The sequence below is a fragment of the Pangasianodon hypophthalmus genome, chromosome 2 (genome assembly GCF_027358585.1).
Source record: "Pangasianodon hypophthalmus isolate fPanHyp1 chromosome 2, fPanHyp1.pri, whole genome shotgun sequence".
Taxonomy (NCBI): domain Eukaryota; kingdom Metazoa; phylum Chordata; class Actinopteri; order Siluriformes; family Pangasiidae; genus Pangasianodon; species Pangasianodon hypophthalmus.
This window is the reverse complement of record NC_069711.1, coordinates 13,790,403-13,807,439: the sequence shown is the minus strand read 5'-3', so window position 1 is coordinate 13,807,439 and position 17,037 is coordinate 13,790,403. Positions and strand designations below refer to the sequence as shown.

The window sequence follows — 17,037 nt, the reverse complement described above, 5'->3', positions numbered from 1 at the left end:
TTTAACTGACTTAAGAGGGAGGAAGAAAGAGATTGAATATCAATCATGAAGGAAGAACAAAGCCTATGCATTTGTGTGTGAGTTGATAAGGGTGAGAGAGAGAGAGAGAGAGAGAGAAAGAGAGAGAGAGAACAACTGACAGTAAGAACCAATGAGCTTCTGGATTCTAATCAAATTAATATGAGTTGATGTGTATTCCTGGGTTTATGAAAACTAGTTGGTGACTGAGGTTGGGCTGAGACACAAACGCACATTATTGTTAGCATCTCTCTTAGTGAAGATGTTCGAGGAGAGATTGACTCCAAGCTTTTTAACTAAAGAGGAAAAGATGACAAAGAGAAGCTTTTACATTTAGATTTAAAGGATATATTTTTACAATAAACATGCCCATGCTCCCAGGAGAAGTCAAAACAGTAGTACACACTAACACAGGTCAGTGAAGTTGATGTGAAGAGGTCCTGTTGTCCTGAACGATCTAAATCTTGCTTTCTCTTCCCCCTACAACTCTGCACTCACCCTGGCTATACCCCATAAATGTAAACCAGCAGAACATCCTTTTGTTCTTTCCCTACGTTGCACTGTAGACTTTTTAGGCTGCTCAGACCCAATCTGGATGTATGACCCCATCTTGATCCAGACGGACTGACTGCCTGGAGTTTTCCTCACTCTTTCTCTTATGTTTCTTTTCAGATTGAGATCCGTGACACAAAGGATCCTCGTTTTGGTGTCCAGCGGTTCCATTAAAGAGACGCCACCTCCACTTCTTTCTTCTCTTCCTTCTTCATCCCCGTGTCCTTCTCTCCTTGTCCTCTCAGGTCTGCGTCTCTGACCTCAGTTAGGAAGCTGCTAGCTCAGCTCTTTGTAATATAGGACTGGCCTGGAGCACATTTCAAGAAGAGAACCTATTCTACATACGTACACCTGTTTAAAGAGAATTCAAAATCAAGATAAAAATCAATAAAAAAAAATAAGCTTTACAAATCCAACAACTCTGGGAAAGTGATGAACCTTACACAGTATTATTATTCTATATTATTACTATGATTACAATGTTACAGTGATAATTATGCTTGCAACAGCGGTATTATGTTCAAATTTACATATTTTATCTAAAATGGGAAAAAGCAATTATTTCTAGCTTTAAAAAATACATTCTAATAATGAATTAATGCATATGTATAAGTGCTTGGGTGCTACTAGAGACACAGATGAATCAAAAAATCAAGCCAAAAATCAAATAAAAGAAAAAAGGGGGCAACATTTTGTACAGCACAAGATGTAATTTTGAAGACCAACTTTTTTTCCTGGAAGATTTTGAACTCCCTTCTTTGTACACGTGGTCAATAACCAGAGATTAGTATGAGAAAAGAAGTAGTTCATTTGTAAATAATAGATTTCTATGGAGACAGGGTACAGACATAACACATTTATTGACCCAAACTATATTCCCACTCCACTGCGGAGTGGACTTATAAAATCTCTCACCATTTCTTCACCTCTTGATCAAATGGGAGCTGCCAGTTCTCAGAGTTTATAGCTACACACCGTGAGGAGGCTATGTTAATGTCTGAAGGTTAAATATTTATTTTGGCATGGAACTTTCCATTCACAAAGCTTCACTGGTTATTTAATCTTGTTCACCTTTTATTATCATTTTTTTTAATTATCCTCTGTAAAACAGCAGGGAGGTGACAAACAATGACTAACAAATGACAATTTTCACATTCTGGTTACAATAATTTCACTAATAGTTACTTAAACTTGCTTGTTATAATCCTGTTACATTTTTTCTGTTTGTAAGTTTGTTTCATACATTTTGTCTTGACGAAAAGCCCTGCATGCTGCATTCTACTCAGGCCCGACAAGTGGAGCACTGATAAGTGGTATTTCACCATTTCCCAGACCCAACGAGTTGAGCATCAGTGAGACCATACAACTACACAGCACAACATAGCTGACCATGATGGGTCAACATATGAGGTCAAGGAGCAGATGTTTGCCTTCAAGGGTACACATGCAGACTGAAGATTTATCTCAGTGTTAGCTTCTAAACTCATGTTAGCTAAGAAACATTTTGTGTTCTTCTGCAATGAACAAACCATGTGCTACAATCAGCCCCAGGTAAATGAAAATTTTTAATTACAGAAAAATCCTTAACTCTGCACGAGTCTCAGTTCAGGCCATTGTGGGTTTCACTACATTTGGAAATAGCTTCACACTTTGGAGTCCTCATGTATAATGTAAGGAGGAAAAACACTGTAATGTCAGTTTGGGGCACAGCTACGCAGTAATGTGATTGAAAGACCAATTTATTTTCAGGGTTTGAAAAGATATGACCACTGTGGTGGTGGAAGTCAGGTGCAGAACTGCCAGAACAGTACTAAGCTCTGAGATTCTTAACTAAGCATGGCAAATATACATGGCAAATATAAAGCTTCTGATGTTGCAATATTAAATCTGGTCTGTCAGTTGCAGCGACCCTGATTGGGGCTTTGAGCAGATTCATAAATCACTGAGGCAAATTGTGCAATTAAATACACCATGTAGATGTTTATATTCAAAACGTGTTTACAATGCCATTTAAGGTTGCATTTTTGTTCTCTGGTCAATGTTAGTTTTTAAAATAGCTGTAATTTTCTTGTCTCTTCTCCCCAAAATCCTTTGCACATGTAACACCTTTTGTGCTCCCTGGACAGAGAATTTCTTGTACAGAGACTTTCCTTGTGCTCCACAAGAAAGTGTTACATTGATGCTGGGAATAATTTCCTGGGTCATTCAAAGGACAATACACACACTGCACTAACCTGGAGAGAGGGTCTGGATAGCACTGTGCAGCTTTGTGGTTGGACACTTTCAGATACATGAAGCTGAAGTGTGAAATGTGAATTCCTCCATATGGTGCTTTATCCCTGTCCCCTTCTCAATCAGCATTCTCTCCATCACCCCAGCCTCAAATGCCCCACAGCCCCATGACCATGGAGGAAGGGGGGGATGAAGGGGATGGGAATGCAATCTGTGAATGGGAAGGAGAGAAAGGAGTGGTACAGACCAAGCAGAACTTTTCCTCAGTGAAGCCTGCAAAACAGAAGCAATGATCCCCTTGAAGACATGGCAAAGAGCCTCAGAATCCCTACATGTCCACCTTCTCCCTTTTGCCACACTCCCTCTCTCTCACCGTCATCCATGAAGACTTATAAATGCAACTCTGTGTTTCCTTGATAATATATGAACAAACATAATAGTGGTTTTGATCACGTATAATTTTATGCCTTTTAAGTCTAAAATCTTCTTTTGAGCATTTCGGGGATCTAAGTGGTTCTAATGTTCTGGAGAATCCCTGTACTGCACAGTTTAATGTTTTCCATGTTACCACCCACCTGATTAAAGGCCAGATACCTCAGAAAAAAGGCTTCTTTTTTTTATTTACTCATATCAGAACAAAACATTTTTTCTTAAAATGTATTCAGATATGCAAATGAGACAACAATATATTAGATAGGCACTAATTGGCATATCACAAAAAAATTTTAAACAAATGGATTAACTTGGAGTGACTTTTGAAGCTTTCCAACTATATAATGATTCAAAGTAAAACTATTTTTAAAAAGTAACCTGAAAATTTTTTACTTTTTTTGGAAGCAAAATCACCATTTTTGCCTGTGGTGCCTGGCCTTAAGATAGCTGAAGAGTTGAATCAGGCATGTTGGAGCAGTAAAAACACTAGACTACAGAACAGGGGTCTCACACAATGTGATCTGGGAACCACTGAAAAACAGCTTACTGTCCTCAGGAGTTTTTATTGTAGTGGGAGTGAATCATGTATGGTTTGGAAAGGAAAGAACTGGATACAGAAATACACTTGGATTATTTTTACTTCACAAGATTAAAGGTCATGCTTTAAACTGCAGTATTATGCCATATTGTGTATGACATCGACCGTTCTATTATTAAAATAAGAGCAAGAAAAGTAAATAGCATGATTTGAGAATAATAACTGCGTGTAAAGGAATGAGGGCACACACTCAATGACGTGGGTTGGCACAAGTTCTAGGTACAAGTCCATGGGCCCTGTGAAAAATATTTAGAAAGGTTTTACTGTGTGTGTTTTGGATGTTCACAAAGCCAGTCTTTACATCACAACTCCTCCATCAACTGCCTGCATTAATCCATCCATTCACCTTTAAAGGAAAATGTGAACAGAAACTCTTTTTTTGTTGTTTTGTTGTTTCATTGTGCAGACTGTACTGTCTTATATGCTGAAACATTTGGATTAAGGTCCAAAAATCAGAGTCCACTATCAAGAACTGTTACATTTACTCAGTTGTCAAATTTTAAAGCATGCACATGCCTCAGTACTACTACTTCCTTTAGTGTGTACTGAACAATTGTAGCTTTTATTAGTGAACAATGATGTTATCTTCTTTGAGGAAATATGATTAAACAAAACTGCATTTTTTTCACTTCTTCATAACTGATGTCATAACTGAAATTCAGTGGATTTAGAATTTTGACCCTGTTTGTACACACGATGGTTTGACCATTAACTATTTGCAGAACAGTTTTTTTCTCTCAATTAATTCTACTTCTGTGTGTAATTATGTGCACTCAGTATTGAGTTAGGTTTGTCATTTGAAAAGAAAGATTGAGGAGATGCAAATGGAAAATGTGATGTGCTTTTTTCCACGTCGTAACTGTGGCCATGATGTACTGCAGCTGCTCTGCTGCTGTCTATCAATAACAATCACAATGTCACTATCCTATCAAAAGCAATCCTTTCAAGCAGTTCATCATTATGTATACAACTGGAGAAACACAAAGCACTCCAGTCTTGGAATAGTTATTAATCTGCTACTAATTGCTGTCACTTTACATCTCCCTTCTCTCTTTAATGATTTTGTAACTTTCTCTGCAATCTTTTGCTTGGAAATAGATGTGCCAAACCGAACTAAGCAGACTGCTGTGGACAGATATGACTGATTTTTTTTTCAGTATGTATTTTTTCCCCTGTGCAAGTGTTGAATGCCTTTCTGTTGGAGTTTTGGGGTTTTTTTGGTCTAGTTATAAATGTTCATTTTAATCTGATATTTTCTGGGATGCTGCGATGTCTCTTCATAAAATGAAATATGTTATGTGAATGTTTCTGAAAGATTGTCATGGGGGAGTGCAAAATGGCTGACATCGTCACCGCCACTTATACATTGTTGGTGTTTTAAAAGATCAAAAAAAAAAAAAACCTGAAATAAATCAATTGAATCGGATTTTGAGGTTTATTTTGCTGTGAAACTGAATGATTTGAAATGTTAAAAGGTATATTTAATTTGACAAACTGACAACTAACCAATATCAAACTAAATTTAAATTTCTTAACCATCAAACAGTGACAGATATCATGACTGATTAAAAGTATGCATGAGAAAAAAGAAGGTAGTAATTATTCGTATTACTACTAAGTATTACTAATACATAATGTACTGTATACTACACTATTTTGTTTGTTTGAATAATTCAACCATCAAATTATTGCAACGCTCAGAAGGCTCTACGAGCCCACACTCATCTGCTCATGTGAGCTGAAGAGCTGAAGCTTTGGCAAATGCCATTAGACTGTTACTGATCAACCCCCTAATGAGAGCAGTGGCTCTGTCTGTACAATCTCTCTCTCTCTCTCACACACACACACACACACACACACACAAAATAAAATATAATCCAAACCTTCCATACACTGAAACAGTTCCAGTTTAATGTTCTATGTAAGGAATAAAGCATGACAAGGTTAAATGAAATTAATTAGAGGGCTAGTGTAAGCGAAGCAGAGGAAGATTTTCACTGTGAGGTTGATTATTTTCCTACAGAGGCATGTCCTAATATGTTCTATTGCTCTAATACCACAGCAGTTTGATAACAAGTATTATTAAATTATTAAAGAACAACACAACACACTTTTATCCATTTATAGCTATGTGTAATGTTGGGGCAAAAGTTAGTTCCTTGTATAGCTAGCCTATTAATAATTGTTCCCTCACCCTCTCTTCGTTTTTCTCTCATGAAGTTAATAATACAAAAAAATTCAGCTTGTCGTGTTACCAAGAAGCTGCAAAGCCATCAGTACTTAGACATTCTCATATCAGAAAACAAAGTTATAGGTTGACTTCTGACTGGTATAAAACACTGATACTGGTGACCCCTTCCAAAAATGCTAAATAAATATCTCCTCACAAAAAGCTGTACCATATCAACAACTTTTCTAAATCCTTTAAATTTGGAGCGCCTGCCATACCAGTCCATGTGTAAGCGGCTAACGTTAGCTGAAACATTAACATATTAGAGCAAGTGCATTAATATAAACCTGTGATTTATCTTGTAGATGGTACTTCAGTCAGAGCTGCTGTTATAGAAAATTAATCAACACCTTTTCTGACCAATCAGAGTCAAGAATTCAATGTCACTGTGTTATATAAACTTAAATAGAGATGTTTTTAAGTAACACAGAAGGACTGGAGAAACCATCTATATTATTCAAACTGCTTCTCAATACTGAATAAGCTGTGTCAGATTGCCTTTTACAGCAGATTCAGAATCAGGCAAATCTGCCTCTATGTCTATGCCTAATATTTGGCACTGCTCAAAATGAAGCAATGCACTAATACACTAGAACTGAGTTTAACTTCTTGTAAAAGCAAGCCAATGGCAGACACAGTCTTCCGGAAACATGTCTTGGCTCGTTGTGTGCATCCACTCACCCCAGTGAGAAAGGGGGGTTTGTGTGTGTTTATGTGCTATTTTTAGCTGCAGCAGAGCAGCAGAAAAAGATGGCTGGGGGCTGCGTGCAGCACGATATGTCAGATGAGATTGGGCTTTGTGTGTGTGTCAAGGATGCCCAGACAGGAAGGTATAATAATTGAGAAGCTCTCTGCAATGTGTCCTCAAGGTGTCCAATCCTGGATCTATTTTTTCTTTCTCTTAATCTGTTTGCTTTTGAAATTCCCTTTTCCTGTCTTTTCCAGGGTTGATCAGTGCTCTATAGACAAGGTTCTGTGAGGCAATGTAAAACAAAACAAGTCAGTTTGTTAAGAAGAGCCAAGTGTTTATGACAACAAGAACTTAAAACTAGTCTGAGGACATCAAGCCATTTATGAGCAGGTTTAGGACCTTAATATCAATTTGCCTTTTAATTATTAAAAGCCATCATTTAAATGGAGGATTATACAGTTCAGCGGAAAAATCTATTGTCATTCATGTCAACAGTGACACTTGTATGTGAATACACAAGCAACTGCAGTCAATGGGAAATATTTATGGATGAGTCTGACTTAGTGATGGTCCAAACATTTTTGACAAGATACAGCAGAAGCACTATTAAGAAATGGGGTGTAAGAGATTATAAAAAGTAAGGTATTGCCTTCTGCTCTTCTGCTGTTTTCCATTTTACTCCATTTAGCCTTGCATGTTATTTTAATTTCACTCCATTTAGCCTACACTAGTGTCTGTGGTCCTTGGTAATGGAGTTAGAAAGTCATGATATATATTCAGCCAGTCACAAAATGTGGTAGATGACAGGTTTAAATACCGTTTCTACAAACCTTCGAGCATCACTGCAACTTCTTGATCCTTCCCAGAATTTTTTTTTCAGTCTACCTGCACCTGGCATGAAAGGAACAAAACAAAATAACCTTTTAACATGGATGGCATAGGGAGGAAAAAGCACACAAGCGAAGCAGGACAGAATGAACACAGAGAAAGGGGGTGTGTGTGAGAGAGAAATAGAGAGATGAACAGATGGCCAGTCTTGCACTCATCTGTGGAGAGCTACTTCCTGAAGCGCTGGTTAATGGCTCCAGCAAAATGTAGGGATGGAGATGAAGCATTGAAATCAGAGCTGGAGAGCCAAAGAAAACGGAGGGTGGGGGTACTGGCCAACCAATGCAGACTGGGAAGCACCCGAGCAGGTGCCAAATTGCCAGCAGGCATTAAACAGGAATCTTTGGTGCTGCCAGCAGAGAAACAAGCTGCGGAAAGCCTCACTTTCGCTATGAATGCCACCCCACAGGCACCTGGCACTGAAACCCTGCTCAGGTAAAGTACTGAGAAAGAAAGGGTGGACTGAAGCCAGCAGCTCACCTGCAGGTTAAATATCAAAGCTTTTTATTTGGAACAGGAACTGGGGTGGAAGTGATAAACAGCGGTGCAGTGATCATGTGGTGAAGAATGTAACAGGCCAGTGAGATGATGGAATCAGAGAGAAATGATGGATGGAGAGAATGAAATTACAGAGGATACAGAAACAGAGGCGAGCACTAGGAGAGAACCATGTTGGTGGTAGTCATAGAGAAATGAAAAAGCACACTCACAAACTCATAAACTACAAAGACTTGTTAACTGTGGCAATCATTAATTCCCTGTGAGCTGTGTATATCTTGAGGGAATGCAAAAAAATCATCACTTTACATGTCTTTAGTTTATATGCCTTTGTATGTTCCACATTTGAGAAACTGTACCAAATATATCAGATTAGATTTCAAATGTCGAAGACTATCACTGGCAATCCAAATTTTCAGAAAGTTGTTGTTGTTCCTCTTTCAGCTGCTCCCATTAGGGGTCGCCACAGTGGATCATTGGTCCGCATATTTGATTTGGCAAAGTTTTTTTTTTTTTTTGGATGCCTTTCCTGACACAACCCTCCCCAGTTTTATCCAGACTTGGGACCGGCACTGTGAGCGTACTGTTGCACACAAGCCCAGTGGCTGGGGTTGGTTCCCTGGCCAGGAATCAAACCTAGGCTGCAGTGGTGAGAGCACTTTGGCCTAACCACTAGTCCTCCATGGCCCTCCAAATTTGTATAAAGGAAAAAAAAAAAAAAATTTTTTTATACACTGAGTTGCCACTTTATTAGGTACACTAAAAAAAAAAACAATTTTTTTTTTATACACTGAGTTGCCACTTTATTAGGTACACTTACAGTACTCCTACACTGGTATACTACAGTGGTATAGTTTGTCACCCTTCTTTACTCTCACTATCAGTGGAAAGGAACCCTCACAGGACCACCTCTAAGAAGATATAATTGGGTGATCGACCATTCTCAGCACAGCAAAGACAGTTTAAAAAAATTGAAGCAGCACTGCTGTACTGGATACACCCATACCAAAGCAACACCTCTTTGTCACTGCTATATAGTTAGAATTATTTGACAATGATATAAAACACATATAACACCGTATTTGTACAGAACTTACAAGCATTTAAAATAGTCAAGAATAAAAACGCAATAAAGCCCAAAGGTTTATTTACATTGTTGTCCTCTACTGTACTAAGAATGGTCCACCACCCGAATATATCTAGTCAGTGAGGGTTATTGGTGGTTGATGGGTGGGGTAGAGGACGGCTAGTGTGCATAACAACAGATGGGCTCCAGTCAGTAACTATATGTGTATATCTACAGTATTTGATCATTGTGATAAAATGCTAACAGCTACAAGGTAAATGCTCCTAATGAACTGGCAACTGACTCTACTTTATCATTGCTAGAGAACCTTTACTAGACTGCCTGCATTTTCAAAAAATCTGGTTCTTTTGTGTGATGCATAACTAGCTCCTTTTCAGTAAGGTGATCAAGGTGGTAATAGACAATTTCACCTGATCCAAAGCTTGTACTTCCTTTTTGCCTCATCACCTAAATGTTACACTCTGTTATCAACACACATTCTGAGGATTATAACCATAGACATGTTGCATGTATAGTGAATGGAGTGCTGGCCTCTGAGGAGCAGAGAATTTGCGGTGCTTTGGCTCTACATTTACAGCATAGTTTTGAAAGCATACTGACCCTCACATGTGCACTCTGGTGCTTTAGTGAATGAACACCTTATATTGTGAGAGACATACGCATGGTAATATAAATATACAGTGGGTATAGTGGGCTTCTGTTGCACATAATCAGAAATAAACTGCGTACAGTGCAGGCCTTAGTGAGATAGCACTACACCTCACAGGGCCACTAACACACTCTAACTTAGCTTGTTCATATTAGCAGACATAAAAGCCAGCTATGTAACTGGCTGATGCTTCAGATTTAGTTCTCTTGGCATGAACATGTCACCACATCAAAGTTTCCAGCCTCAACAGAGAGAGAAAAACAATCTGATTAGAGACATTACAGTAATGTGCATCCTTTTCTGTGCTCCACAGTTTTTACTGTCCCATCTTCCCATCGCTCTCTCCAGGACCTCCATGTAGAGCTTTCTGTTTGTGGCTGTTATGTTCTTTGATGCAGCTGATCAGTATAAAACCACCCAAATCGTTGAATGAACATCACACAACTTGAAGCCCATCTCAGAACATTCCAGGATGCCATGGAATTCTACTTTCCCACCTGAGATTCAGTCACAGTATTCTACCACATGGCTTTTGAATGTCATACCTATGAGAATAGGAGGGAAATGTCCAAATATTTAATGGAACTGTTCAATGGTCCAAAAAGCTGAAAGCTGTGGTCAGACCACACAAGCCAATCCATGGTGAGACAGAAGCAAACACAGACACAGGTAACAGAGTACAAGCCAAGAGAGGAAGGATGGTGAGACAGGCATAAGAACTGAAAGAAATGCAGAGAAGGAATGTGGGAAAGAAGCTTAAAGACGGAAGAAAGTAGGGATGTTTTCACAGACATATCCAGCTTTCTCTTTCCAGCTGTGACTGAGCTTATAAAAACCCCATCTGGAGTGGCACAGTGAACATTGTGAGAGGAGTGAGAAAAGAAGCAGGACAGAGAAACCATACAGAAAGTGCGACAGTGACAGATCCCACACTTATCATCTGGACTCTTAGAGAAAGCTGTTCTCTACTTCAACTTCTGGCTCTTTTACTCACTCCTGGTGGCAGAGCTTCTCACCTGCTGCCTTGCTGGTCTCCAACATCAGCCCCATTCACAGAAGCTGGCTTAACCCTCTCCAAGGAGTTCAGTATTAGTACATTTTTGAGTTCAACTGTGTGGCAAAGATCAGGATGAGTAAAAAGAAGAGTCTGGGCACTATACAAGTGCTGGTTTGGATTGTCTGTCTGAATATTAGTTTCACGTGGAACACCAGGGGCACACAGGCTGCCATGTACCGTCACACAGGTAAGACATGCGTAACAGCTTCTTAACAGGACACTATTGGCATGATTACATTACTCAAATGGTCATATGTGCAGATTGTTTCGTACGGCCACAGTAGAACACAGGTTGATAACATTACTAAAAACACAAGAAAAACTGAGGCAAATCCATGATCCCTGGTTTGGTTCTGAGTTCAGATTACTAATGCAAGTGTTACTAGCTAATCCTAGTAAGTGGATTGGCTCCTCTAAATTGCCCATGGTTGGAATGAGTGTGTTTGATGCCCTGTGATGAATTAGTCCTGCCTTTCTTGATTAAAATTATTGCCGTGTCAAGCACAATAGTTAGACTGCACGTTAATGCTGAGATTCAGGCAAACCAGCCAAGGCAACAGCACACTCTGGTGGTCATGCTTCAGCACTCTTGATACACACTCACTGAGCACTCTGTTAGGAATACCTGTGCACCTACCCATTCATGCAATTATCTAATCTGCCAATCATGTTGCAGTAGCGCAGTGCATAAAATCATGTAGACATGGGCCAGCAGCTTCGGGTCATGTTCACATCAACCATCAGAATGGGGGAAAAATGTGATCTCAGTGATTTTGACCGGGGCATGATTGTTGATGCCAGATGGGCTGGTTTGAGTATTTCTGTAACTGCTGATCTCCTGGGATTTCCACGCACAACAGTCTCTAGAGTTTACTCAGAATAGTGCAATAAATAAAAAAAAAAATCCAGTGAACAGCAGCTCTGTGGACGGAAATGCCTTGTGGATGAGAGAGGTCAACGGAGAATGGCCAGACTGGATCAAGCTGACAGAAAGGCTACAGTAACTCAGATAACCACTCTACAATTGTGGTGAGCAGAAAAGAACACACAACACATCAAACCTTGAGGCAGATGGGCTACAACAGCAGAAGACCACGTCGGGTTCCACTTCTGTCAGCCAAGAACAGAAAGCTGAGGCTACAGTGGGCACAGACTCACCAAAACTGGACAGTTGAAGACTGGAAAACATAGCCTGCATCTTCTAATGGCTACTTCCAGCATGATAATGCACCATGTCACAAAGCAAAAGTCATCTCAAATTGGTTTCCTGAACATGACAATGAGTTCGATGTTCTTCAGTGGCCTTCCCAGTCACCGGATCAGAATCCAATGGAACACATTTGGGATGTGGTAGAACGGGAGATTTGAAGCATTAAAGTGCACCTGAAAAATATGAAGAAATTGTGTGATGCAATCATGTCAACATGGACCAGAATTTCAAAGGAATGTTTCCAACAACAATTGAGGCTGTTTTGGGAGCAAAGGGAGGCCCTACCTAGTATTAGTGTAGTGTTCCTGTGTGGTGAGTGTATATCACAACTCATAGCCTTTGTGTTTTATCTGTGTCCAACCAGGGTTGTGCATTCACAAGGGCAAGCTGTTTGAAGCTGGCCAGACCTTCTACAGAGGATGTGACAAATGCTACTGCCATAACGATGGATACATCTGCTTCCCGTAAGTTGTAGATCTGTAAATTGTGATCATTTGTACTGACAACATACAATATATTGAAATGACCAAAACTTTATTTCTTGCTCTCTAGTGTTAGGAATCCCAGTATGGTACTCCACACAATATAATCTATACATATCAGTTTATTAGGACCATCTACTTGATCCCTACCTTCATTGGTCGTGTTATTAGGTAAAAATAACATATAGGTCTCTTTGTAGATAATTACTGACTGTTGATATGCACTTTGTCAGTCCTCCTCTACCCCACCCATTAAGGGAAAAGGGCCACCAGAGGACCACAGATGACCAGATATTATTTAGGTGGTGGAGCATTCTCAACACAGCAGTGATACTCACACAATAGTAACCTCATAGTGGCTGTGGCACTGGTACTGCTGTATCAGACACAGCAATGATGCAGCAACTTTGAAATTGCTTAAAGGAAAACTTTGAAAGAAAACCACCATGAAACACATTAAATATGATTGCATGCGTGTGCTTAGTGATTTTTTGTTTGATTTTTCGCATGAGAAATTAGCAGTTGTATGCTGCGCTCATATCATGGGTGGCATTGTTAGTGTAGATACAATGAGAGGAAAAACTTCAGAAACAGGTACTGACAAGCACAATGATGGTGGTATTAGCATGAATGTTGAAGCTTTGGAACTTGATCTGTTTGAGCAGTGTACAGATGAGAAAGTGAGAGAGCTGGGCAGACTAAAGTGCTACTGCATTATTTCCTTTAGATAGGGATGAAGCAAAAGTGAATTCCCACTGGCCTCTCTATGAGCAGGTAGTCAAACGGCATTACGGGTTAAGAGAGGAAACCATTGACCAAAGTGAAAAAAGACCAACATGTCAAAAGTTTTATCTCAGAATTTCATGACAAAATAAATTTTAGATGCTGTTAAAATCATACGTTAATTATACAGATTAATATGCAAGTCATTAAAGGTGGACTTTTCCTTTAAAGTTGGTGGTGGGCTGAGGTACACAAGAATTCAACAAGACTATAGGGCTTGAGAAACAAGTACTTGTGCTGCAAAATAGTGTGTAATGAATGTTCATCATCAGGACAACAAAGTAACAGGATTTTCTTCCACCTTTGCCAGTCCTACAAAACCAACCTCTTGGCCAAGAAAGTGTCAGCGCGTGCCAACGGAATGTGGCTACCGTGTGGTGTATCGCAAAAACTCAGCCCTAGAGTGCCGGGCCTACAGCTGGATTTAGCGATGCAGGCTGAGCTCTACCTCCCCTCACACACTGTGGAAAACGCACAGCAGTACTGCTAATTTGCATTTTCCCTAGTCAGCTATTCTTCAGTCACATCCAGGTGTGACAGTTGAGCAACAACATGTAAGAACCATATCGTAATATAATATATATTTTCTTCATTACATACAGCCTCTTAATGAAATTACCAGGAGAATGGATTCATTAAATTAGAAAACTTTCATGTAGTATTTTAAAAATTGAATGAGTCATTAACCATTGTGTGCAAATGTAGAGGATTTTTTTTTGGTTTTCATTAAAATATGACTAAGCTGACTTTGTGTGTACTAATCAAATGAACAAAGGGTAATTATGCAGGTGAAATATTCACTGTGACAGACTTCCCAAGCAAAAGCTCAAAGATGAAATTGGACTTGAGTCTAAATCGTTTAACATTAGCACAGCCTACACTACCCATCATTTTTGGTTTCAGGTCCCTGATGGTCTTCACTACATCACTGTAGTGATATTAGGTGTAATTTTAATACTACAGCCATTTCCAAAATACACTGTCATGACTATTTTATTATCAAAAGACATTACATATCTTCTGCTTATTGACTTTTAAAGGAGTGGGAGGGGTCCAAACTTTGATTTGTGTAAAAAATAAAACTTTTGAAACATGTCCAGTTTTTCAGCTGTTAATCCAACCCAAAAGAAAAAATATCATGCGGCAAATTTAGTGTACTATATTTTCTTGGAACAGTATATAACACATTTTATGCAAGTACACATGATCATACATAAATGTTTTCTTGCTTGTTAACATTTTTTTCCTTTGTAATTAAGGTGCTGGTAAATTTCTGGTCATAAAATCTTTTTCTTTTGAAGTCTTCTGTGAAAAGACAAACATTCATGTTAATCAGTGAGTACCCTTGAGTCGTTTCCTAAACGGGGAGGAGGAACAAAGGTCAAAATGTATCTCAAAATCTGATCAAATGAACCTGTTAATTTCCCCATCTCCTGCAAGGTCCTTCAATTGAGGGAGGAAAACAAACAACAACAACAAAAAAAAAAAAAACTTGTTTCAGTTGATTTCTGGGTCACTGTAGATTTAGTCCATCTCGAGTCCACCCAACAGACCAACAAGACAAAAACTACAGTTCCCAAGATTCAACAGTGGTATCCATTGCATTTGATTTGACATTCTGTTCCACTCTGTTTGTCATCATGGCACAACTAGGGGACCTCACCGTTTTTTTGATGAATATCAGACAGACAAAAGTACAGCATTCTGTATTTAAAATAATAATAAAAAAAAAAAAACACACCCAGACATGTCTGAAAGCAGCACTTTGCATGAAAAATACTTAGTACGAGACCCCAGCAGCTATCTTTTCCACTTTTTTATATTTGTCTTTTTTGTCCTAATCAAACCATCCAGCCACACCTCCCCTTCTCCTTCCTTGAGTGGTGTATGGAATGCAAGGATTGGTCAAAGGGAGAGAAAAATAAATTCTCAATGATATGACAATAAAAAATCCTGCAGGATTCAACAACTGTGAGGGGAATAAATCCTATAACGGAGTAAAAACAATATTTCTGCAGCTTACTTTTCAAAATAGTCCCGTGCATTTCTAGTCACCAAAGCAACATTTACTAGAACCCAGTTTTAAAAATGAAAATAAAACCAGTCCCATATGACATCTATACATTAGAACAGACTATTAATGGACATGATGATACTGGGTTTCAAACAACCCTAAAGTCAGTTCAAACAAAGACTGATCTAACTGCAGCACCATAAGATCTGTGTTTGTCAAGTATTACAGAATGAGTCTATATTTAAAAAAAAAAAAGGAAAAAAAAAGAAAAAAAAAGAAAAAAAAATGGATGCCAAGAAATGATCCTGGAAACCTAGTGACAGTTGACAGACTGAATGGAATGATTAAGAGGAAGCGAGACTAAGTAAATGAATTTTACCTACATACCCATGTGAATGAATCTAACAAACACTTTGCCTGAAGAAAATTCAGCTGTCAGTGAATGGTCTAGCAGACTGACCTGAATTTAATGAGTGAGCAAATTGAAAAGCACCAAATGCTCTCACTGATCTAACAATTCCAACCAGGTTGCTGATTATCAGCACTGATTTATTTCAGCATAGGTGCCTGATTCAATTCATCACCTACCTAAGTAAATTAAGTGTGAACGTATTTTCAAAGCATGTGGGTAAATTTAAAATTACACATGATTTAGCGCTTGCTTTTTCCCCTGCCAACTGGTTATATTTTTATTTTCACTGACTGCACGATTATAATGAAATCCACGCCAGACTACTTATAGAATGCAGAAATGCAGGATTTTTTGGTGACAATGATAAAAAAAGAAAAAAAGGAAAACAATAAAGATAAAGAACGTAAGAGGTGATCATTACAAGAGGCTGAGTCCATACTCTGACGTCTGTACATCAAGTCCCCTCCTCTAACCCAGAACTTATCCACAGGTTTAGTTGAGGAGGGTGACAAGCACACATATACACACTCACTCTCACATTCATACATGCTCTCAAATACAAACACGCAAAGAGTCCTAGTAGGTCCCAGAATGTGTCCGTACACCTGAACCCTGCATAGGGGGCTGCTGTAAATGCCGCTGTGGGTAGTGCTGTGTTCCGCTGGCTGAGAGAAGCCTGGAGCTGGCCTGCAGCACTGAGGGATTGGGGCTGCCTGCTTTTAGGTTTCGCACTGTGGGTGACTGGGCTAGACTGGACGCGTGGGAGGCCTGGCTGCTAATGGCAGTGCAGCTGTCCGAGTGGCCCTGGCCTCTGGAGGACACACTCATAGACCCTGAAAGAGTGCTGCTGTTTAACAGGCTGGCTTTATGATGGCTGTCTGAGTAGAGGTGCGACAGGTCCATCCCTCCTGCTCTACTATGATGGTGTAGAGTGCGCCCTGTGTGCCTGGAGTCCACTGAAGGAGGGGCTGAAGAGGAGAGCACATCCTGGGCTAGAGAAGCAGGTGTCCCCAGTCGAGAAGGATGGTAGCCCTGAACCACTGATGAAGAGGAGGGTGAAGGAGAGGAGCTGAAGGAGGGATGAAAAGGAGAGGAGCTACTCTGCTGGTGGTAGGTGGAGCTTTCCAGATGTAGATCGGGTTCTGCCAAATGAGGCTGCACCTAGGCAATGTTGAAGATCAAAAAAGTCAAAACCAAATGTGCA

The 17,037-nt window shown here is 39.5% G+C and overlaps 2 protein-coding genes across 10 annotated transcripts in view; one reads left to right on the top strand and one right to left on the bottom strand.

The window, feature by feature from the left end:
* Nucleotides 1-5,644, top strand: part of lhfpl4a (LHFPL tetraspan subfamily member 4a) — a 34,970-nt gene extending 29,326 nt beyond the window's left edge. For 2 of the 5 annotated variants that reach the window (XM_053230578.1, XM_026912736.3), the window contains exon 5: nt 691-5,642. In XM_053230578.1, coding sequence (XP_053086553.1) covers nt 691-744 — 54 coding nt within the window. In that variant the 3' untranslated portion in view covers nt 745-5,642. Of the gene's footprint in view, nt 1-690 lie in introns of all 5 variants that reach the window. The other 3 variants (XM_026912744.3, XM_026912752.3, XR_004579719.2) reach the window with 2 other exon arrangements.
* An 8,738-nt stretch (nt 5,645-14,382) lies between these two features.
* The window catches only part of setd5 (SET domain containing 5), a 28,261-nt gene continuing 25,606 nt past the window's right edge, over nt 14,383-17,037 (bottom strand). For all 5 annotated transcript variants that reach the window (XM_034311755.2, XM_034311750.2, XM_034311759.2 and 2 more), the window contains one exon: nt 14,383-16,994. In XM_034311755.2, the coding sequence (XP_034167646.2) occupies nt 16,410-16,994 (585 nt within the window). In that variant the 3' untranslated portion in view covers nt 14,383-16,409. The remainder of the gene's footprint in view (nt 16,995-17,037) is intronic.